The 23,279-nt window shown below is 41.3% G+C and overlaps 1 protein-coding gene across 1 annotated transcript; it reads left to right on the top strand.

Annotated features, from left to right (window-relative positions):
- The first annotated feature begins 1,795 nt into the window (after positions 1-1,795).
- On the top strand, positions 1,796-21,477 carry NLRP9 (NLR family pyrin domain containing 9). Its single transcript, XM_058530344.1, has 9 exons — positions 1,796-2,075; positions 4,233-5,793; positions 6,925-7,080; positions 13,261-13,428; positions 15,165-15,335; positions 17,957-18,127; positions 19,647-19,817; positions 20,279-20,449; positions 21,345-21,477. Exons 1-9 carry the CDS (start codon positions 1,796-1,798, stop codon positions 21,475-21,477), a joined length of 2,982 nt encoding a protein of 993 aa, XP_058386327.1.
- The last annotated feature ends 1,802 nt before the right edge of the window (positions 21,478-23,279 follow it).

Raw genomic sequence — 23,279 nt, 5'->3', positions numbered from 1 at the left:
GCCCGGGATCCGAACCCCAGGCTGCTGCAGCGGAGCGCACGCACTTAACCACTACGTCACCGGGCCGGCCCCTCTAAATTCTTTGCAGACTTTTTTTGTGCTCTTGGCTTATATTTACTGCTGTCATCAAAGATTCTCACAAACTGATTCTTATCTCTTGTAGACAAAAGGTGATATTCAGTGGATTGTCTGGGAATGTGTTTTTGGTGGTTATTAAATGTTATGTTATTAAATAATTTGAATATCACTCCTTCTTATTAGTAAACTTACATTTTTGGGATTCTAGCTCTGCACTGTGTAAAATGGTAGCCACTATTCCCATGTGGCAGTTAAGCATCTGAAATGTGTCCAGTGAGACTGAGGAACTGAAATTTTAAATTTTAATTGATGCAAATTTTAACTTTAAAACCGATACTCAATTCAGTTTTTAGAAGGTTTATGTATGTATGAAATAACTTCCTAATTGCATAGTTTATGAAATCTAAATAGAGAGCAAGTATTTCCAATGACAATTTAGCATCTGAATTGAGATATTCTGTAAGTGTAAAATACACACTAGATTTTGAAGACTTATATGAAAAAATGGGTCAAATATTTCATTGATTTCAAAATATATACATTGCTTACATGTTGAATTGATATTTTAGATAGACTAGGTTTAATAATATATTGTTAAAATTAATCTCTATTTAAATTCTTTAATGTGGCTACTGAAAATTTAAAATGACAAACATGGCTCACTTTATATTGCAATCGGACAGTACTCATATAGACTCCAGGCTTTTCTTCTTTATCTTTGAAATTATGAAAGTTAGATATGATGTGATCCTTTATCTTTCATATTCCTGAACACTTGGCAAGGTCTTTTGTCCTGAAGATGCAAATCTATTTTTTCAGATCGGGAAAGCTTTCTTCCATGAATTACTTCTTGCCTCCTATTCCCTCTGCTCTTCTTCTTCTTTTTCTTTTTTTTGGAACTTCAGTGAGATGGGTGTTGGAATTTCATCCTTTCTCTTTGCACTGCATGCTAACCTGCTGTACTGTTTGAAATGTACTTCTGTGACCCCTCATTGAGATGGTTGCCCAGAGTTTCTTCTTTCTGTCCAGGACAACAGTGTATAAGCTGAAATGCTCTTGGATTAGTCTTTTCCTGCCCTCATTTTGGAATTTAGAATTGCTTTTTCCAGTCACAGTCTCTGTTTTCTATTCTTCGGCGATTCATCAAAACTTTCATGTACCAAAGCCGTATCTTTAGGTTTTTGGCTTTTAAGAGTCTTCATAACTTAGTCAAGCTAGACCAGAAACTGTTCTCCTTCAAGGAATGTTCAGTATATTATGGGCTTTTGAACTTTAGATAGAAGCTCCCACAACATGAGGTCAATATTCAACACTTCTCAGAAGTGTCCCCAGAGAGACACAGTAGAGGGCACAGGAATAGAAATATCCTAACTTTTCTTTCCATGGCCCAACTGATAAACCTCAAAGCTTTATTATGGTTTTAGGTAGTTACAATTCTCCCTGATGTTTGGCTTGGCATAAACCACATTTTTGGTTGGTAGCACTGAATTCACATGCATGATTGTGGAACGTTGAGGTAGGATAAGTGCCTTCCACAAATGAAGCTGGACAGATGAGTTTTAAGCAAGACATGCATGATATCAATAATATTAAGCCACTTTAAACTGGTGAGATTTAACTCTGTCATCACATCATTCTTCCCCAGGTATCACTTATTCCCTGTTTTTGAAGAATTTTTTTCCTCTGGAGAAGTCCAAGCTCCCAACCGTGGGACCAGATGGCTGAATCTTTTTTTTCTGACTTTGGCTTGTTGTGGTACCTGGAAGAGCTCAGAAAGGAAGAGTTCTGGAAATTTAAGGAGCTCCTCAAGCAAGAACCTCTGAAATTCGAACTCAAGCCAATTCCATGGACTGAGCTAAAGAAGGCTTCAAGAGAAGATATGGCAAAGTTGTTGGACAAGCATTACCCAGGAAAACGAGCGTGGGAGGTGACATTAAGCCTATTTCTACAGATCAACCGGAGTGATCTCTGGACGAAGGCTCAGGAAGAGATCAGAAGTAAGTGCAGGATGCAGGGGCAGGGACCCATGGGGGAAGGTTGGGTTACTGGGAGCTTATGATAATGAAGGTTATGTTGTTGTTGAATTAGTGGCCACCCTCTCCATCAGTTGAGAATGTGTTATGGGTCAATGGGAGCCTTGGAGGCAGTAGAAGAATTATAAGCCAACTCCAGTCAGACATGGCCCAGTGATGGACTGCAGATGGGTAGTGTCCTGAGACAGACTGTTCATCTAAGTGTTGTCTTCCCATTTTTCTGTCTCAAGCTGAGTGACTGCTATTAGACCAGATGACCTGGGACTGCGTGTCTGCATCACCAGGTCTGCTGAGATGGAATTCCAGTATGGTAGCTGTCTGTCCTTTTGACCAGACCTGCACAAGGGACTAGGCAGAATCCCAGCATTAGGAAATAATTATAGAGAGCTATGTCCCTGGTACTACAGTGAGCATATTTTATGCATAGTATCTTTTCATTCTCACCATGACTATGAGGTTACAAATGAGAAAACCATGGACCAGTGTTCCCCCCAAGTTAGATGACTTTTCCAAAAGGGAGAGAGCTGACTCCAAACCAGTTATTTTTGACTCATTTATGGGATTTACGCCCTCTTCTGGGAGAATACCCTTTTTATTTGCCAGAAAATGAGAAAATCAGTTGAGTTGTAAGTCCTGGCAAACAAAGAGACAAAATGTCAGACAAATCATTTTTTAAAATTTCACCTTTAATACAGTGATTGAAAGTTGCAGGGCACTTTGACCAATTTTTTACATGTTATTTTCTCATTGTTTTTATCTATTTGTGGGAGTAGACTTTCTGTTCTTATAAGTAAACTGAGATTCAGATGGATTACAGTAGCCCTAAATTCTCACAGTGCATAAGTAGTTAAGCCAGGGCATGTCTCCTGGTATACAGATGCCTAGCTTAGTGGTTAGGACTGTCAATCACTAAGGCAGTTCGTAAGCAGCAGGCCACTGTTAAATCAGCTTGCCATACTCCCCTAAATTTGGTCTGTAAGGACATAATAAGCCCAAATGGGTTTAGAAGATTTATCGCTCACTGCACAACAGGAAACTTGAGATTCACATTCACATCTGTTCTTCTTGTCCCTTGAGTGTCTTGGGGGCACTATGGAGGTGGGCTCAGGTGGACACTGTGCACAGTGGATCTGTGTCCCAGCTGAGGAACCCAGAGATTAAAAGATCCTGATCTTAGGTGATAACTGCTGACAGCCCTGCCCCTCTTCCCTTCCAGAGAAAGACATTAGCTTTTTTATCATGGGATGTCTCCAGAGAGAGACATCTCCAAGTACTCCAGAGGAGAAAGAAACACCTGTTTTCACAAACAAATCTTTCTCTTCCCCAGAGAGAGAAAGACTACCTTTGTACTCTAAGGCTGTTTTCTAGTCATAAATCCTTGAACCAAGCCCTTTGCTTATCAATGCCCTTTGCATGGAAGATAGGCAGAAATGCCTCAGGTAGCTCAATGCAGGGTATGGTCCTTGTCTATATTTGTGATTTTATTTACACGTTGCCTTGAATATGGATGGTATGTAGTAAGGGCAGGTTGAAAGAACGATGGTTCAAGGATGCCTTACTGAAATTAACTACAGTCAGCATGGCCTAATAGAAATAGCCTAGACCATATGGTTTCAGGTCAGATAGATATGGGACAGGCACATAACCCTAATATTTGTTCATTATTATTCCAAATTAGTCAAGTAACATAAACTCTCTCAACACTGTTTTGTAAAGTGGGAGTAGAATGAATCTTAATGGGTTGTTGAGTAGATGGAAGATACACTATCAGTAGCAACTTTCTCAGCCCCGATTCCCAGCAGACCCTCAGTACATGGTGTGCTTATGAATTCTTTACTGGGGAGATACGACCACCACCCTCTTCCAGCTTGGGATGTAATTCCCAAGTATTCACACTTTGTGTAGCCTGTAACTCTGAGATAGGCTTCCAATTTGGGTCAGATGCTTCCATGGATTTCAGATAGATTACAGTCCTAATAAAACTAAGTTAATTAGCCTGGTCATCCACAGACCTACACTAGTCTTTGTACATGTGTTCAGGTAAATCTGTAGGGGTCATTTTGAGTACCAAAGAATGAGTACATTTTTTAATTCTCTTATGTTCTGTCCTCTTTAACTCAGACAAGCTAAACCCGTATAGAAATCACATGAAGGAAAAATTCCGTCTCATATGGGAAAAGGAAACCTGTCTTCAAGTTCCTGAGTATTTCTACAAAGAAACCACGAAGAATGAGTATGAAGTACTGAATGCTGCATATACTGCTGATGAGGCTGGAAAGCCTTCACTCACTGTGGTCTTGCAAGGTCCTGAAGGAGTTGGAAAGACAACCCTTTTGAGAAAAGTGATGCTGGAATGGGCAGAGGGAAACTTATGGAAGGACAGATTCACATTTGTCTTCTTCCTCAATGGCTGTGAGATGAACAGTATTACAGAGACAAGCTTAGTAGAGCTCATCTCCAGGGACTGGCCTGAGTCTTCAGAGCCAATCGAAAGCATTTTTTCACAGCCAGAGAGAATCTTGTTCATCATGGATGGGTTTGAGGAACTGAAATTTAACTTGGAGCTTAAGACTAACATGTGCAATGACTGGACGCAGCGACAGCCAGCGCAGATTATCCTGAGCAGTTTGCTGCAGAAGCAAATGCTTCCAGAGTCCTCTCTCCTTATTGCATTAGGAACGATGGGTATGAAAAAAAATTTTTTCTTGTTGCAGCATCCAAGACACATGGCTCTTTCAGGATTCTCTGAACATGAAAGGAAGCTGTATTTCTCCCATTTCTTCCATGAGAAGAATAAAGCCTTGAGAGCCTTCAGTTTTGTTAGAGGTGATATACGTCTGTTTGTCTGGTGCCAAAATCCCCTTGTGTGCTGGTTGGTCTGTACTTGTCTGAAATGGCAGGTGGAGAAAGGAGACGACCTTGAGATTGCCTCCGAAAGCACCACTTCTCTGTATGTATCCTTTTTTACTAACGTATTCAAGTCAGGAAGTGAGAATTGTCCACCTAAGCAGAACAGAGCCCGACTAAGAAGCCTGTGTACCTTGGCTGCAGAGGGAATATGGACTCACACATTCGTGTTTTGCCACGGGGATCTCAGAAGGAATGGGGTATCTGAATCAGACACCCAGATGTGGATGGGCATGAGACTTCTTCAAAGGAGTGGTGACTGCTTCACCTTCGTTCATATGTGCGTCCAAGAGTTCTGTGCAGCCATGGTCTATCTGCTCAGACGGCCCAGGGACAATCCTAACCCAGCCATTGGAAGCGTGACCCAGCTTGTAACAGCAGATGTGAGTCAAGTCCACACCCATTTGTCCCAGATGGGCATATTCTTGTTTGGATTTTCAACTGAAAAAATAATCAACATGCTGGAGACATCCTTTGGTTTTCTACTGTCCAGAGAGATAAAGCAGGAAATAACCCAATGCCTTAAAAGTTTAAGCCAGTGTGACCCCAATCAGGTCACGGTGAATTTCCAGAAATTGTTCAATGATTTGTTTGAGACCCAGGAAAGAGAATTTGTGACAGAAGTGATGGATTCCTTCCAAGAAATTAACATTTATATTGGTAACACAGAAGAATTGCTAACATGTGCATTCTGCCTAAAGCATTGCCAAAGTTTGCAGATACTTCACTTGTGTATAGAACATGTCTTTTCAGATGACTCTGGATCCATCTCAAAGTAAGTCCATATATTAATACCCCCTCCATAGCATACTTGTAGCTTTCTGCAGTTTCAATGGGTGTTTCATGGATCCTTACACTTTTGTGCTTAAAAGCACGGCTTTTATAATCAGAGAGACTTTACTTTGTGTTCTGAACACTGCCATTTGCTAGCTGTGTGAGACTGAGCATGACTTATTAAATTTTTCCATCTGTATAAAAAGGGATAAAAGTTTCACCCACTTCATGGGACAATGTGAGGTTGAAAGATACGTGGTTGTTGTTGTTGCCATGACTATGCTTCTTTTTCTCTCCATAGCATTTTAGCATATCCTAGTGACTCCAATAGGAGGGGGCTCTCAGAATTTTGTGCCTAGTTTCCTCTAGATTTTGCCCATGTGTCTTTCTCTTTGCTGACTTTAACTTGTAACCTTTCATCAGGTTCAGGTTACCAGCTCACACTTAAGCTCTCAAATTACATACCACATTTCACGGTCATGTTTTGTTTTGTTTTTATTAAGGTATAATTGATACGCAATATTATATTTAATTCAGCTGTACAACATAATGATTTGATATTTGTATATACATATTTGGAAATGATCACCAGAATAAGTCTAGTAACATCTGTCACTATACATAGTTACAGAATTTTTTCTTTCTTGTGATGAGAACTTTGATCTACTCTCTTAGCAACTTTCTAGTAGGCAATGCAATATTTTTAACTACAGTTTCCATGCTGTACAGTACATCTCACGGCTTATTGATTTTATACCTGTGTGGTCATGTCTGTGGATACAGTTCCCTGTTCACAGATGGATCACCAAGTACCAACCTTTGCTCACGTAAAAGTCAACTATTGTCACCTAAAAGAGGAGGAAATGGAGGCAGAATAAGGTTGAATAGCTTGCCCACGGTCACATAGCTAATAAGGGGTTCAAAATGGGTTTGATCCCAATTTCTCTGGTCTCAAGGTCCACTTCCTTAACCCCTATGACATGTTGACTTAGTTTACCTGGCTGCAGCTCTTCCTGTTCAGGCCTGGGTGTCCGTCAGCTTTGAGGGGCTCTGGGAATGGTTGTCTGCCTGTTTTGAGAATTCTTGAGTTGAATTGAGCCAGTGGAGAATCACAGTGTTTGTTCTCCCGTAGTAACAACCAGAAACTCTCCTTTTGGCGGGATCTCTGCTCAGTGTTCACCACCAGCAAGGACTTCCAGATGTTAGATTTGGACAACTGTAAGTTCGATGAGGCCTCCCTGGCGATTCTCTGTAAGGCCTTGGCTCAGCCCATTTGTAAACTCCAAAAGTTCGTGTAAGTTGGATGTCAACTTGTTCTCTAAGTAAACAGCGGGGATTCATTTTCTCTACTTTGGTCTTTTTGGAGAAGACGTATGCATAAACACAGAGCTACAATCCAAGCGTCAGAAGAAAATTCAGAGGCTTTACTTGATATGAATGTTCTATTGAGCAAGAAAAAAACTGTTGGGAAACATCACAACCAAAAGTGGTTGAGAAGCTTGGCTCCCAGTAGCTACAGCTCCATTTATAAAGCACGAATGAGGAAGAACACTGTTTCCTGTTGTGAGGGGTCACTAGGACCGTACATTCCTCTCCACTGCATCAGCTCCCTTGTGTGTCACTGATCAGCTAGGAAGCTGCCAGGTCACATTGACATGAAGAAAGCTTAAGTTTTGTTTAAGATCAGAGTCAGCGTTTTGGGGAAATCAGCTTTATATTGGGACTACGTGACTATCGTATTTTTGTCAAAGGGTACCTAGTGGCGTGTACAATAAAACTTGGTTGGAGAGGCAAAGAGGGAACAGTCCTGATCATTGGTGAAATTTGCTCAGATGGATTGAGATTAGATGAGAGTGCTGAGGACAGGTGGGAAAACAGCCTTGGGTCTGTAAAAGAGAAAAATACCAAGAATAAGCATAGAGAATAGGTAGCATTTATAAAACACTTCTTTAGCACAGAGCTGGATGCTTTAGGTGCATTGTTTCCTTCAATTTCTTTTAATCCTCATAACAGTCTTATTACCTTTATACAAATCATGCACTGGAAGCACAGAGAAGCACACAGCCATCCTCTGATGCTTTGATGATCTTGGTTTGCCTCAGGCATACTATTCTCTTCACCCTCACCAGCTTATCACTTTCAAGTTAAATTTGACTCCTCATTCAGCTTAAAGGTCACTTCTTCATGGAAGACTTTCTATGCTTCCAAAGCCCCTTATATACATCTTTTTGGTAACAGTCATCACAAGTTCAATTATTGACCAATGTATTTCTGCAGAAAAGAGTTAACATAGCAGTTCTGAGACTGTTGTCCCTAGAAAGATCTGCTTACTAGGTTGGCCCTTGGCTGGCATCTTGGAGCTTGCATTTCAGGAGAACCTCCACCACCCTAACAAATAAGAGTGGCTCACTGTTCCTGTACTGTGTAAATAATGTGGTTTATGCTCAACACTCACTTTCTTTCTCTGAGTCTGGAATTTCAGCTCATGCTAGGGCAGATGGTGCCTACGTGACCAGCCCCCGGTTAACACCCTGGGCCCTGAGTCCCTAATGAGCTTCTTTGGTAGAAAACATTTCACTCATGTTGTCACAAGTTGTTGCTGGAGGAATTTACCACGTCCTGGTGACTCCACTGGGAGGGGACTCTCAGAAGCTTGTGTCTGGTTTCCTCTGGATTTCATCCATGTGCCTTTTTCTTTGCTGATTTTGCCTTGTATCTTTTCAATGTAATGAATCACAGCCATGAGTACCACTATATATTGAGTCTTGTGAGTCTTCCCAGCAAGTCGTCAAAGCTAGGGGTGGTCTTGGGGACACAGTGTTTCTCTGTTGACTAAACCACCATGATGAGAGAAATGACAACTCCCCTGTTTACCCTCGTATCTCCAGCAGCTAGCAAGTACAGGGCTTTGTAGGGGCTCATTAAATATCTGTTGTATTAATTAATGGATCCCTGCATTCTGAAAATGGTTTATTCATTTCACATAAGGAAACTGACTTAGAAATGAATTACTAAAGATCCCACATGAACAGTATAAAGTGGCCCCCATTGCACTTTTTTTTTTCCTTCTGGAAAATATATTAAAGAAGGGGCCTGGCATTTTCCTCCATGGGTTTTCAGTATATGAATTTAGCGCAAGACATGAGGAATAGTAGCAAGGAAGAGGTTATGCATGGTCTCGCAATTGAGAGATTTGTCATTGATTTTAGATAAATGTCCATGATGGCATGAAGGAGAACAGACATCTGGGTGAAGGCATGAATTAAAATTAAACCCAGGAACCTCAGGTTGCAAAATGTGGAAAACATATTTAAAGTTGTTTAAGTGTCATTAGATTCATTTTTCAATGGCTAGACAAGATAGAAATTGTGAGTTTGGTCATTTATCACTCCCCCAAAAGACAACCATATGTCTTGGAATTGAGAAATATTATCCCTTCTCTTTTCTCAGCTAAGTGTAATTGCTGACATGAATAAATAACTAGAAGCCTGGCTCATTCCCTCAACTTCAATTCCAATCCTTCTCCAAGCTTAAGGTTTAGGGAATGTTGGAGGTAACAGTATTTGGGAATACATCAATCCATCAGGGATTCCTTGGGTTACAACCCCTTCATCAGCCGGGGAATCAATCTACGTCTCTCAATATCTATTGTCAGCATTCTACTTCCAAAAAGCATCATCACTCACCTGGAACAGTTACTCCAATAACCTCCATTTCAGTTTCTTGTATGCTACTTTGCCTTCTGTCAATGTTTTTAATCCATATATGAGCCACAGCAATTTTTAAAAATAAATTATGCCTTAAAATCCTTTCCATGATTTCCCATCACTAGGAAAAAAATCAAAATCTGATCTGATCCCTTCCTTCTCCCTGGTTTATTCTCCTCCTGCTTCCCCCATTTACACCATTGCCCAAGGACATTAACTTTCCTTCAACCCCTTGACCGAGCTCATTCCTACCTTAGAACGTTTGTTCTAGCTGTTCTCGTTTCCAGACAGTCTTTCCCTAGAATTTCCCTTGGCAAGCTCTTCCGAATGCCTTCTCTGACCACTGCTTCTCCAAATTAAGCAGCCCTCCACCCCAGTCACTCTATAACCTCCTCCTGTGTTCTCTTGTTTTGAAATTGTCCCTCTTTTGTCATACGTCTCCCCGAAGTGGAACATAACCTCTGTGTGTTCTAGAACATAAGCTCCTAGACTGTTTCGTGCAAGGCTATACCCTCCACACCCTGGCACATAGTTGGAACTTCAGTATTTGCTGAATGAAGAGCCTGAACACATAGTTTGCAGTAGTTGCACAGCTCAAGGATTACTCTGTAAGGTGGGAAGATCTTGAGTTAACAAGTAGCTCTATCTTTCACCTGAAAGACCTTGGAGTGCATTTTCTTTCTTCTGTTACTCACCCAATTCCCACCTTGCAATGTGCTATCTCCCATGTAGATGTCATATGATAGCGGGTTGTTACCGAAAAGCGTTTTCCTATTTTAGCCAACTTTACTAATTTCTTATCTTATTCTTCTGTTTCTTATTCTTTCCAGATGAGTCCATTGTTCTTTCTATGTCACTGTGTCTGATAGCTTCTCCAAGAGGCTCTATAAGTCAGAAATTTGAGTAACTTGAGTCTAAAATTATCTCACTTTCAACCATACCCTTTAATGATCAGAATGCACATTGAGTATTAAAGACATTGTTTTCTTATTTGAGTCTACTGGTTTATTTGTTAAATTCAGCTTTGCAGATATAGAGCTTTTCTCCCAGTTTTATCCAGGTATAATTGATATAAAACATTGTATTCATTTTAGGTGTACAGCATGATGATTTCATGTATGTATATATTGTGAAATTATTACTACAATTTAATTAACATCCATCACCTCACATAGTTACAGTTTTTTTTTCTTGGGATGAGAACTTTTAAGATCTACTCTCTCAGCAACTTTCAAATACATGACACAGTATTGTTAACTTTAGTCGCTGTGCTATAACTTACATCCCCAGGACTTATTTATCTTATAACTGGAAGTTTGTACCTTTTGACCCTTCACCCATTTCAACCAACCCCCCAATGCCTGCCTCTGGCAACCAGCAACCTGTTTTCTGTATCTATGAGTTTGTTTTTATTAGATTCCATATAGAAGTGAGATCATACAGTATTTGTCTTTCTGTGTCTGACAATTCACTTGCAGATGTAGAGAGTGATATCATTTTCATTCTTGTTCAGTTATAGGTCATCTTTTAAAAAAATCCTTATCCTTGCTAGTATTTAGGATTCCTCTTTACCCCTAATAGTTTGCAAATTTCAATATAATAGGTCCCTGTAGGGGTTTTGTTTAACCTAATTTTCCTGGCTCATTGGGGCCCTTTCAATCCTAAAACTGACAGATGATTAATAAAGAAAATAACTTTGGGGATTGTGTTTAAGTTTAGGAAAACTATCAGAATTGTTTACTTCTGCTACCGTAGGGAGGTAGAACTTGAAGCCATTCATCTTAACATCATCAAGATAAACTTAAGATTTTTATAGGATTTGAACACAAAACTTTAAGAGGAGATTAGTAAGCTTATTAAATATTTTTATATCAATGATTGTTAATTGTATCAGGTAATTTTCACACTAACCGTGGTTTGAATCATTTATTCTCTCAAAGCACATGGATAGAAGGCAAGGGATCTTTAATTCTCGGGCAAAGAGAGAAAATGTTCGTTTAGCTTATACTTTAGCACTTGCCATGTCCAGCAGCTATTCTAGGTGTTTCTCAACATTAACTCATTTATATGCTTCTGACGACTTAAGGAGGCGGGTGCTCTCATTACCTCGCTGCGCAGATGGGGAAACCACAGCGTGGGAGGATTTGGAACTTGCCCACAGGTCAGTCACGCAGATAGGAAGGAGTGGAGCTGGGATTTTAACCTATCAGCCTGCTCAAGCTGCGCATGGCTCTTAGTTCATCAATGGTGTAAATTGCCGATGATTGAGATCCTGTTCATTTTGCTTCATTAACTCTTTTTCCTTAGCTATAAGGAATGCAAAAAGTCAACAAAGGGGTGTCATCAACACATCCATTTTAGTTTGTCTCCTTTCCATGAGGTTGAGGTTGACGATCCTTAGATGGCGATGATGCTCGATTACATGAACACCTTTATGGTTATTTTCCCAGCATGTTGTCTGTGACTCAATACTTAGTGCTGGCCTGGAGTTGGAATCCACTGCCTCTTCCCAGTTTGTGAGTCACAGCATTTTCAGTAATGAGCTGGCTCATGGGGCTGATCTTGCTGTCCTTCTGATACCCCCATTTCTCACAGGTGTCTCCACATATCAAGGGCACTCCCTGTCTGTCCATGGTAGCACTTCTCCCTGTTGGCTGGGTCAGCCTGTCTTATCCTGACTGTACTAACCCTCTCCTTCAAACCCCTGCAAGTCCCACCTTGCTGTCCCCAGCTCCCAGCTGCCTCCATTTCTGGGCAGGAAGTGCCTTGGGTATTTCTCGTACACGTGGGCATCACTCTGCCAGGAATTGCTACAACTCTTCTAGGCTACCATTTCCATCTTCAATCTGTTCTCACCTGTCTTTTGTTTCTGGCCTATTCATAATTCCCATTCTAGTGTTTGAACATGGCAGAATATTTACTTTTTTTGTTCTCTATGATTTCTCAAAGTTGGTTAGGAAGGGGGAAGTCAGGGTGTGCTCAAGTCTGCTGTCATGACACCAGGAGTCACATAGTATGTGGCATGTATTTATAAACCATATATAAATATATATAAATATATAAAAATATACATTATTTTTAAAAATCAAAGCCAACTTACATTTATCATGTTCCAGGCATTACAATAAATGGTAATTTCTTAATCATCCTGACGATGCCTATTTGTTTCATGAAGAAACTAGAAGTTAATTTGCTGAACCTTGCAAAAATATCCAGAAAAAAGCAAAACTTCTAATCCAATTTTCTCTAACTCTGGAGCCTGAGTCTTTAACTACTACATATATTGTCTCCTTTTAACTTATTTTTATTAAAATATTTTTCTTATTATTGTTCTTAGTTTTTAAACAGAAATACATCCTTTCTTTGGTGAACGCAGTCTTGCTTGGAGGGTTGATTCAAATATGTGCATCTTTATTGTATGTGAGGACTGTGCTAGACCTAGGAATGCAGAGGCCCATAGTGTCTCTGGCCTCTTGGTGCTCAGTGTTTAATATGGGATAAGTTGGGTTCACTTCTCTGGTAGTATGTAAGCAGATATGGAGAGACTAGGAAGAAACAGGGCAGATCCAAGTATTCGAGCCTCTGTGCTTGTCTGGTATCTGAAGATTCCAGAGACAAATGATTTGTAGGTAAGAGTAACCAGATATCCAAAAACAGTGTTGTGAGCCTTAGCAGAGAAGGCAGGAAGAATTGTGCAAGAGTGCCATGCTTTGTGCCTGGACTTCATTGTATAACTGCCAATATTTCCTCATCTTTTGTAGGTATAATTTTGCTTCTAACCTTGGAAATGGTCCAGACTTCTTTAAGGCCATTCTTCATAACCCTCACCTGAAATATCTGAACCTGCATGGCACCAGTCTCTCCTACACAGATGTCAGGCAGCTGTGTGAGACGCTGAAGCACCCGATGTGCAACATAGAGGAGCTGATGTAAGTCTCTGCGTTGTCCGTGATGAATGATATTTTTTTCCAATGTGGACTTTGCAGTTTGAATGTGCCCGTTTTCTTTCCTGCATCAGCCTTCACCTCTTATATTTTTCATCACTTCTTTCTCGGTATCTGCAGACCTCCTCGTAAGGTGAGGATGGATTCTAAAGAGCAAGGCTTCCTCTCAGAAGGCTTGTCCCATCCTTCCCTCTGTGGTACCCACTTGAATTACTTCTCATGGACACCTTACCTGACTCTTCTCAGTTCTGCCCTCAACCAACCATGCCAAAACCGCATTTTTTTTTCTGAAGATATTCACAGAAACTTAAAATGAGAAAGCATATTCCTGACCACAAATGTGATTTTTTCCTGATCCGGCAGATGACAACACTGAGGCCAGAGGGAAAGTGAATTGCCTCTAATCATTTCTTCCTCTTGAGAATTATCTGAGATGTCCCTACCCTTGTTAGGTGATTTCTAGATAGGCTCAATCCACTTATCAGCAGAGAGAACAAAGGGAAGTAATAGAGAGAGAAGTAAACACAACCAGCTCATTAAACCCACCCAGAGAAGATGCTCTTCTCTCTCCCGGTTCAGTGTCTCTTCTTTGTGGTAATGATTGCAAATATGACTGGTGGATTCACATACACCCGGTTAATTTCACCCATCAAGATTCATCAGGAGAGAGAGGCAGGTTCCATGCATAAGAGTTGTCTGAACATATAGGCTTGCTGCAAATCCTATTTATCATTCGAGGTGTTTCCAAATCGTAAAAGATTTTTTCTTCTGCTCTAGCTCTCTGCTCCCAGGGAACTTACAAAATACCTTAGTATTTTGCCCCATTTCATACTATCCATTTGCGTAGGGTTTTACATGTTATACGTTAGCATACGAATTGGGTAACAAGTCTAGGAAATCAGGAGTCAGTTGTAGACATCTTATAGCTGGAAACATTGCCTCTTTCGGGCAGACCAACTGTTCCTTTGATTTCAGTTTGGCATTGGCGGTGGGAGGTTCTCAAAATCAGATTCCCTGTTGCCAAGTAGTTCTCAATAGAGAGCAGTTTTGTCCCTTAGGACGTGTCACTGTCTCGGGACACTTTGATGGTCACAATTGCATGGGGAGACTGCTACAGGCATCTAGTGGAGAGAGGTTATGGACGCTGCTCGACATCCTACAATGCACAAGACAGCCTTCACAACAAAGAATTATCTGGCCCAAAATGTCAATAGTGCTGGGAGTGGGAAACCTGCTCTAGCCCATGAGGTCTTTTAAGCTGCATTAAGGCTCAGACTAGAGTTTCTCAATCTCAGAACACTTGACAAATAATCAGATCATGAGATTTATTGAGCTCCAGATCATTCTTTACTGAGGGGCTGTCCACAACATTGTAGGATGTTGAGCAGCATCCCTGGCCTCCACCCTGTGGATGCCAATAACACCCCTCTCCCCAGTTGTGACAACCATAATGTCTCCAGACACTGACAAATGTCCCTTTGAGGTCAAAAATCAGCCCCAGTTGAGAACCACTGGCTCAGACTTTTTCATAACTTCAGTGGAAAGTATTGAGGGACTAATAAGGACAGCCATGGAACTACATCTGTGCTCTTAAAAAGTCTGGAATGTAGACACCGGCTTGGCAGGTGCGAGATTAGAGGCCAGGGTATGGTCCATGGCTAGTTTTGCATCAGCCGTCCAAAGCCTCTGGTCACATCCCACCGCACGTGTCTCACACGTAGGTTGGGAAAGTGCGACATCACAAATGAAGCTTGTGAGGAGCTCGCCTCCGTTCTCGTCTGCAACAGGAAGCTGAAGCTCCTCTCCTTGATAGAAAATCCCCTGAGGAACGAAGGCGTGCTGGTGCTCTGTGATGCCCTGAAGCACCCACACTGCGCCCTGCAGACATTGCTGTAAGTTGGTTTGTGGGAAGCGTGCTCTGGGGGAAACTGCAGAAGCGTGTTCGTGGACCCCTCAGTTATCAAGGCAGGCAATGCTCATTGACAGAGGCTGCAGAACGTGGACTCTGTAGTCAGACCTGAGCTGCCTCTCCACGCCTCACGTGTCCTGTCAGTCAAGTGGAGTGAATACAACCACTCGCCCCAGAGGGGCTCCATGAAGTTGAATTCAAGAGACGCGAGGCTAGCCCTTAGATCCCTGGCAGCTAATTTGGAGCTCAACAAATCCTGTTATTATGAAGAAGGATGATATCTTTGTAGGTATACTGGGTGCTGGCAGAGGGAGAGTATAAATAATTAAGAAAAGGAATTCATTTGATTACTTTCGAGTACAGGACTTCATACATGCTGGGCTATTACTGGGATCGTTCAGTGTCTCTATTTCTTTCCTGTTGCTGACATATAAAGTGAGTTGCTTCCTCTGCTGGGGGCAGTTGGCCGGGGCAGCAGTAGAGTGGATTCTCTATTTGCCCAGTGAGGCCACATGAGAAACTTAGTGTTAAATCAAGCAAAATGTTGCCCTGCCTTAAAGTGAAGGGCAGGTGCAAGAACGCCGAGGTCTATGGAAGCAAATGAATATCCCAGAAACAAACCTTTTGTTTGTGTGTATTTGCATACACAGGTGTAGATGTGTATACAGACATATGCATCACACACACATACGTGGCATTTACAATAGAAGAGGATTGAGATACTGTTACTGAGATGATGTTTTAGACACAAATCAACAGTAAAATAAGGTCCAGGAACATTAAACAGTAAAACCTAACTATTAAAAAAGAAAAAACTCTGAACTATAAAGATTAAAATGAAAACTCTTCAGAGGTACAAAAGAAATGACATATTGGAAGATGAAAATATTCGGCTATTAAAAACTGTCCGATATACAATGAATAGAATTAAGGTGTAGTCAATGACTGGTAATGAAAATGGGCTTTATTTATCTACAGAGCTCTTTAAAATATATCGTTTAACATTTTCTGTTGTTTTTACACTTGAATCTTTATTCTTTTAAAATAGACTACTAAAGACGCAAGATTTTCACTAGTGATTTTAAAAGGAAAAATGTTCGGGGCCGGCCCCATGGTGTAGCAGTTAAGTGCACGCATTCTGCTGCTGGCAGCCCAGGTTCGGATCCCGGGCGCGCACGGATGCACCACTTGTCAGGCCATGCTGTGGCGGCCTCCCATATAAAGTGGAGGAAGATGGGCACAGATGTTAGCCCAGGGCCAGTCTTCCTCAGCAAAAAAAGAGGAGGATTGGCATGGATGTTAGCTCAGGGCTGATCTTCCTCACAAAAAAAATAAATAAAAGGAAAAATGTTCAACAAAATAACACTGTTTTCAACAAATGTGCAAAATTTAAAAATATACTGCATTTGGCCAGGATTCTGCAAACGGGCAAATTTATACTATGATTGGAAGTATTAATTCGGTGAGTTTTTGCAAAGTAAGTCGGCAAATAAATTGAGAAACTGAAATGAAAATCTGTTAATAGTAAACCTCAGTATCTCAAAAAAAATTTTTGACACAAGGTGGTAAATCAGTATCATTTCAAATGTCAAAAAGTATAAAGAATGCAAGTGGAGATATTCAGGGAACGTATAGCTGTAGGGCAGTGGAGCCACTGGAGATTATATTATGCAACCACTAAAGTATTAACACATTTTCAAAATATTGGAAAATGCTTGTTTCATCGAAAAAAGTATGAATTAGGTGCCCATTGTCTGATTTCAAAAATGAGAAGCCTGTAAGGGAAAACCGACCACAAGTGAGTAGTGTTTGCTTGTCAAGGACTTGTGCTTTCTTCCTGCCAGAGGTCACGTTCTCAGATGCCCCCAAAGGGAGGGTCAGATAATGGGAACCTGTGAGGGGCTAGTTGGGGGAGGATGGTGAGTTGGACAGTGCCTGCCCCACTCAAGGGAGAGTTTCTGTTCCCTCCTACATGTCTTTTCTCATGTGACCATCTGCTGTGGAATTCCAGGGATCTGGCTTGTCTGTGGTAGCTAGAAGTGTGGAATTCCACGTGAAATCTCTTGGTTGTTAAATGTTGACTGATAACTTTTTTTAAAAAGTTCAGCATAATGTCCTCTAAACCAGCTACATCCAGGGGTCATATTCAGTCATGAGCCACTAGGTTGCGATTTGTATCTTATGCTTCTCGTTATTTTTCCAAATTTCCAAGTGAGTCTACAAGAACTCATAACCACAAAATTAATTTTTAAATGATATTTTTAAAAGAAAAATCATGTTAAATAGGATGTTGTCCAGCACATTCCACTAAATAACAAGCACACTGTTGCAGAGAAGGGATGACTTTGTCCAAGGTCATCCAGCTGCTGGTCATCTGACTTGGAACTGGGATCTGAGATTCCCTTTCCCAGTTTGGGACACCATATTCCACATTCTTGCTTCTGCATTTCTGCAAACGCTGCATGTTTTAATCCTCTTGTTTTTCTCAAGTGACCGCAGAGTACGAGAAACGACTTGAACATTTTTGCATGAGGCTTCATGAAAATATTACCACGTGGAGCTTAAGCAGGTTGACAGATTCAGTGTGTTTGTGTGTCTTTGCAGATTGATGTACTGTTGTCTCACCTCTGCTGCCTGTGACTACATCTCCCAAGCCCTTTTGTACAACAAATCCCTGTCCCTTCTTGATCTTGGGTCAAATTTCCTGGAAGATAATGGAGTGAGGTGTCTATGTGAAGCACTGAGGCACCCAAACTGCAACCTACAGCAGTTGTGGTATGTCTGCTGTCATTTCCATGAATGTCAGGGTTTCTTTTAGGAGGTTGGCACATCCTGCAAAGGGAATGGAAAGGGGGAAGCCTGGGGTCTGCCAAATAAAGGGATGCTAAATGCTTATTCTGCCCAATCCTTCTGGGAACATCCAGGGGCACAGTGATGTGTGCATGTCTGACGAAAGGACTTGTCAGGACTTGGTCGGACATGCTACTCTGGAGTTGGGTCTCTGGCTTCAGGAACACCAGAAATGGAGTCCTGAGTGCCCTAGACTAGCTGGATGAAACTGTGAGGGTGCCTCCCCTCTCCCCAAGTGTGACATGAGGATAATTATATTCCCCACCTCAAAGAATTGAGGCAACCAATAGGAATAATGCACTAAGGAACTGTGATCAATGGCTGGCACATAACAAGTACTTAGTAAATGATAGTAGGAGACACAGCATGATGAGGATCATTCATTCCTTCTACTAGGTTTTGGAAACTCTTCTGAGTGGGTAAGATAAATTGGGACATGAAATGCTCCAACATCCATGTTTCCATGGAAGTCGATTTTGGAGTGTCATACACACACATGTGCATATATGTGCGAGTGTGAGGCTGCAAGAACATGTGTGTATGTGTACATATCATGGTTTCTCAGTCTCGGTGCTATAGACATTTTGGCCCAGACCGTTCTTTGTTGTGGGGGGTGGAGGCTGTCCTGTGCTTTGTAGGATGTTTAGCAGCATCCCTGACTTCCACCCCTTAGATGCTATTAGCACCCTCTCTCCCAGTGTGGCAAACCAAAGATGACTCCAGGCATTGTTCAGTGTCCCTGGGGTGGGGGTGGGGGACGAAAATCATTTCTGCTTGAGAACCACAGATGCACATATACACACCACACACACACACATATACGTGTCTATAAATGTACCTATATGTGTGTCCATATACAAGCATACACACATGTATACATATATCAGATTTACGTATATATGTATATGTGTGTGTAGTGAATGATAAGTACTGTGGGGAATCATGAGCTTGGAGGTGGGAGAGAGATTGGGGATGTGATATTATATAAAATATTCAGGGAAGTCCTCACCAAAAGGTGACATTTGTTCAGAGATTTGAAAGAAGTGAGAGGGTAGCCCCATGGATATTTGGGCCAAAAGCATTTCAACCAGTGAGAACAACAAAAGCAGAGGCTTTAGTGTGGAGAGACCAGGCAGGGAAGGACAAAGGCAGGGAGCCCAGGTTGTTGGGCAGAGTGAGGAAGGTGGAGGAACTGAGAAGTCGTTGCATCTTCACCATCACCATTATCATCATCACCATCATCATCATCACCACCATCTTCACCATTACATCTTCACCATCACCATCTTCACCATCGTCATTACTATCATCACCATCTCAGAAGTACCTGGCTATTTCTTCCTTCATATGTATAAATGAAAATAAGCTAAGCAATGAAAGATTGGACCTCACAATTGTGTCTATGTGTCTGTGTGTGGGTGTATTTTGTGTATTTTTTCCTCAGGTTAGCAGGTTGTTACCTCACTCCTGTTTGCTGTAAGGACATCTCTGCTGTTCTTATTAGCAATGAAAAACTAAAGACCCTGAAACTAGGGAATAATAAAATAGAAGATGCTGGTGTCAAACAGTTATGTGAAGCCTTGAAGCATCCTAACTGTAAATTAGAGAATCTTGGGTGAGTATCTACTGATTATCTTTATGAGGAAGCTTCCTCATTTCACAAAAAAGGAAAAGCTAGAGGATTAATGGGACAAATGAGAGCAGGTTTTAAAACAAGTGTGTCTGGAACAATCTGATAACAAAATGCTGTCTCATGCAGCCAGGGTTGCCCAACCTTGGCATTATTGACATTTGGGACTGCATAGTCCTTTGCTGTGGCTGGAGGGGGGCTGTCCTGTGCATTGTAGGATGTTTAGCTGCATCTCTGACCTTTCTCTATCCACGAGATGCCAGGAGCACTCCCCAGGTGCGTCAAATGTCTCCAGACATTGCCACATGTTCCCCATGGAACACAATGGCTCCAGTTGACATCCACTGGTCTAGACTGTAAAGTCTCCTGCTCAGAGGTGTAGAACTGGCATCGCACAGTGGTGTACCTTACAGCCCACCCAAAGCTGGTGTATCTCCCTGTTGCAGGCTGGAAATGTGTCAGCTTACCACTGCCTGTTGTGAGGACCTGGCCTCAGCTCTCACCATCTGCAAATCACTGAGGGGCTTGAACCTGGACTGGATTAGCTTGGACCATGATGGGGTAGTGGTTCTGTGTGAAGCTTTGGGCCACCCGGACTGTACACTACAGCTTCTTGGGTGAGTGAACACTATTTCCCTGGGTAGCTAGTGACCTCAAAGTGAGGTTAGTCTACTGTAGATTTGCCAGTCCTTGGCATGATTGACACTTGGGCTGGAGAGTTCTTTGCTGTGGGGAGTTGTCCTGTGCATTGCAGGATGTTGAGCTGTATCCCTGGTCTCTACTCACATGTAGCATCTCCACCCAGCCATGATGATCAAAAATGGAAACTTCAAAGTTGCTAAGAGACTAGATCTTAATTGTTCCCATCACAAAAAAGAAATGACAATTATGTGACGTGATGCAGGTATTAGCTAACTCTGCGGTGGCCATCATATTGCAATATATAAATGTATCAAAACAATACAATGTACACCTTAAACTTACACAGTGTTCTAAGTAAATTATATCTCAATAAAAATTTACTTAACTGATTAATTCTTTTAAAAAGAATGGTTATCACATCCATTTCCTGAAATTTAAAAAAAGTCTCCGGGCATTGTCAAATGTCCCTTGGTGGGCAAGAACCATCACTCGGCTATAAACATCGTCTCCTATTTACATTGCCCATAAAGATGCAACCCCAGCTCAGAGTTGGGAGGGGTGCCACAAAGGGCTGAGCAAAGTCTTTACATCTGCAATATGTGTCAAGATGTATTTGACATCTGTCGAACGAATATTTGAATGCCTTCCTTATACCAGGCCCCTGGATGATATGCTGAGGATGAACAAGGGTAGGGTTCACATCCCTACCCTTCACATTCCTATTCTACAGAAAGATTCATGCTTTCTCTTCATATTCAATATGATTCCCCCTGTCATTTCTAGAGAAGAATGAGAGGAAATAGGCATTGGGATGTAGGGAGGCCAACAATCATGTGTAAAGTCAAAAAAAGTTTATTTCTATTTTCTCAGGCTGAACAAATCTGCATTTGATGAGGAAACTCAGATGCTGCTGACTGCTGTGGAAGAGAAAAATCCCCACCTGACCATTTCACATCAACCTTGGGTTGGCGATGAGTACAGGATCAAGGGTGTGCTGGTCTGAGGGGGAACTGCGAAGTAATCTTCTCACAAAGACCTCTCCTTGGCCACAATGGGAATTTCTCCTCCTGGCACACCTTGTCCTATAAATTGCATATCATGGCAATGGGGGTTGTGGTTTCAGAGCTGTTCTTTCACAGCATTCTGGCAATATGGTTGTGGAATGTGATGCAGTGTGCGTGTGCTCTCTACGCCTAAGTCGTCTGTCCCACATCTTTAAAATCCCCAACCTGCCTTTCAATGTTCAGAACAGATACATTAAAGGGATAAACACTTGGGAAATCATGACTTTACTTTCTTAATGAATGTCTTGGAACGTAGGAGATTGGATTTGAAGGAAGCATGATCCTCTGCCTGACTTAGAACTGATGCTAGGATATGTCTTTATATTTTAGATTTTATTGTTATCTCTATGTCTAACATCCACCCACACTTTCCATTTTTTGTTTGTCCAAATTTAGACTCGATCAGTGTTCTGGTCTAATAAAAAATACATTTCCAAATCTCTACTTATCCTTTAGTATATGCCACTCCAGTAGCTTTTTAAAAACTCAGTATTATCTTTTTCAAATATATCTACACAGTTTAGTTCAATGTTTTCTTTTCCAAATACACATAAATACCTCACTGTCATAATTAAATATTGCTTGGTTCTCTGTTGCTTTTTCAATAAGTTACTTATGCCTTATTGACCCTATATAGAATTTTATTTTTGTTGAGTATAATTTTTAAAGTGTTCAGTAAAGTTCATTTTTGAGAGTAGTTTTAGGTTCACAGCAAAATTGAGAATAAGGTACAGAGATTTCCCATATAGCCCCTAACCCTACACATACTTCTAGTTGATCTAAGGAGTTGACACTTCCCAATTATGATCTCATCCTGCCTGTGTTGTCATTGTTGTGGCCATTGTTGAAATTGGCATGCTTACTCTAAAAACAACATGAAAATTCAAAAAATACAGACTATCCAGACCAATCCAGAATAATAACTAATTGAATGGCTTGCCATAATTAACATTCATATGATTGATTCAGGGTCATCTTTTCATCTACTATGTGAATTTTCTCTTCATTATTTTCCCCAATTTTCTATTTGATTTTTGGCCTTTTTCTCAATTTTAAGGAATTCTGATGCTATCCCTATATCTATCCTGTGTGTTACTTTCGCCTGAACGCTGTCTGTACATCCAGGAAAACTTCTTTCCAGGGAACCCTCAGAATAAAGGACAGCCTGGGTGTCCAGTGAGGGGCAAGGAGCAGTGCTCCCTGCGTGATTAGGGAAGCGTGTCATGGTCTCCTGTGGGGTCATGGGGACTTTAGGAAAACCCACAGATTCTGACGTGGGTTAGACTAGCTTCGAATGAGATATTCTCCAGGCTTGGAAGACCAGGGCCACAAGACTAGCTTCAAATGAGATATTCTCCAGGCTTGGAAGACCAGGGCCACAAGTAGCAAGAATTGTGGTATTTAAGTCAAGAGAGAGACCAGATTCCAGATCAAATGGACATGATAAGAATGAGCCAGTCGTGGGAACCAGCCTGATCTTGGAAACAGAGCACTGAGGAAAATGCTCATTTGGAAATATTATATAATTGTGTCATAAATAGGGTAAAAGGAACCCTGACTCCCCCTCGAGTTTCAATTCCACCACAGACCTCACACAGACTTACTATTAACAGTTTATCTCATTTTCTCCATCACCTGTGTTTTCTATATGTAATCCCATTATCAATAGTGTTTTTCTGCACCACCTGAGAGCAAGCTGCCTGACATGTTTCACACTATCCCTGTGTTTTCTAATATGATT

The sequence above is a fragment of the Diceros bicornis genome, chromosome 34, assembly GCF_020826845.1.
Source record: "Diceros bicornis minor isolate mBicDic1 chromosome 34, mDicBic1.mat.cur, whole genome shotgun sequence".
In the NCBI taxonomy this organism is placed as follows: domain Eukaryota; kingdom Metazoa; phylum Chordata; class Mammalia; order Perissodactyla; family Rhinocerotidae; genus Diceros; species Diceros bicornis.
This window is presented reverse-complemented; position numbering and strand designations above follow the sequence as displayed.

Bases quoted from the DNA above. Each gene is read 5' to 3' on its own strand.
- NLRP9 (XM_058530344.1), top strand. From the start codon at position 1,796: ATGGCTGAATCTTTTTTTTCTGACTTTGGCTTGTTGTGGTACCTGGAA. The intron at 5,794-6,924 runs GTAAGTCCATAT...GTTCTCCCGTAG, and splicing joins GACTCTGGATCCATCTCAAA to TAACAACCAGAAACTCTCCT. The intron at 20,450-21,344 runs GTGAGTGAACAC...CTATTTTCTCAG, and splicing joins TGTACACTACAGCTTCTTGG to GCTGAACAAATCTGCATTTG.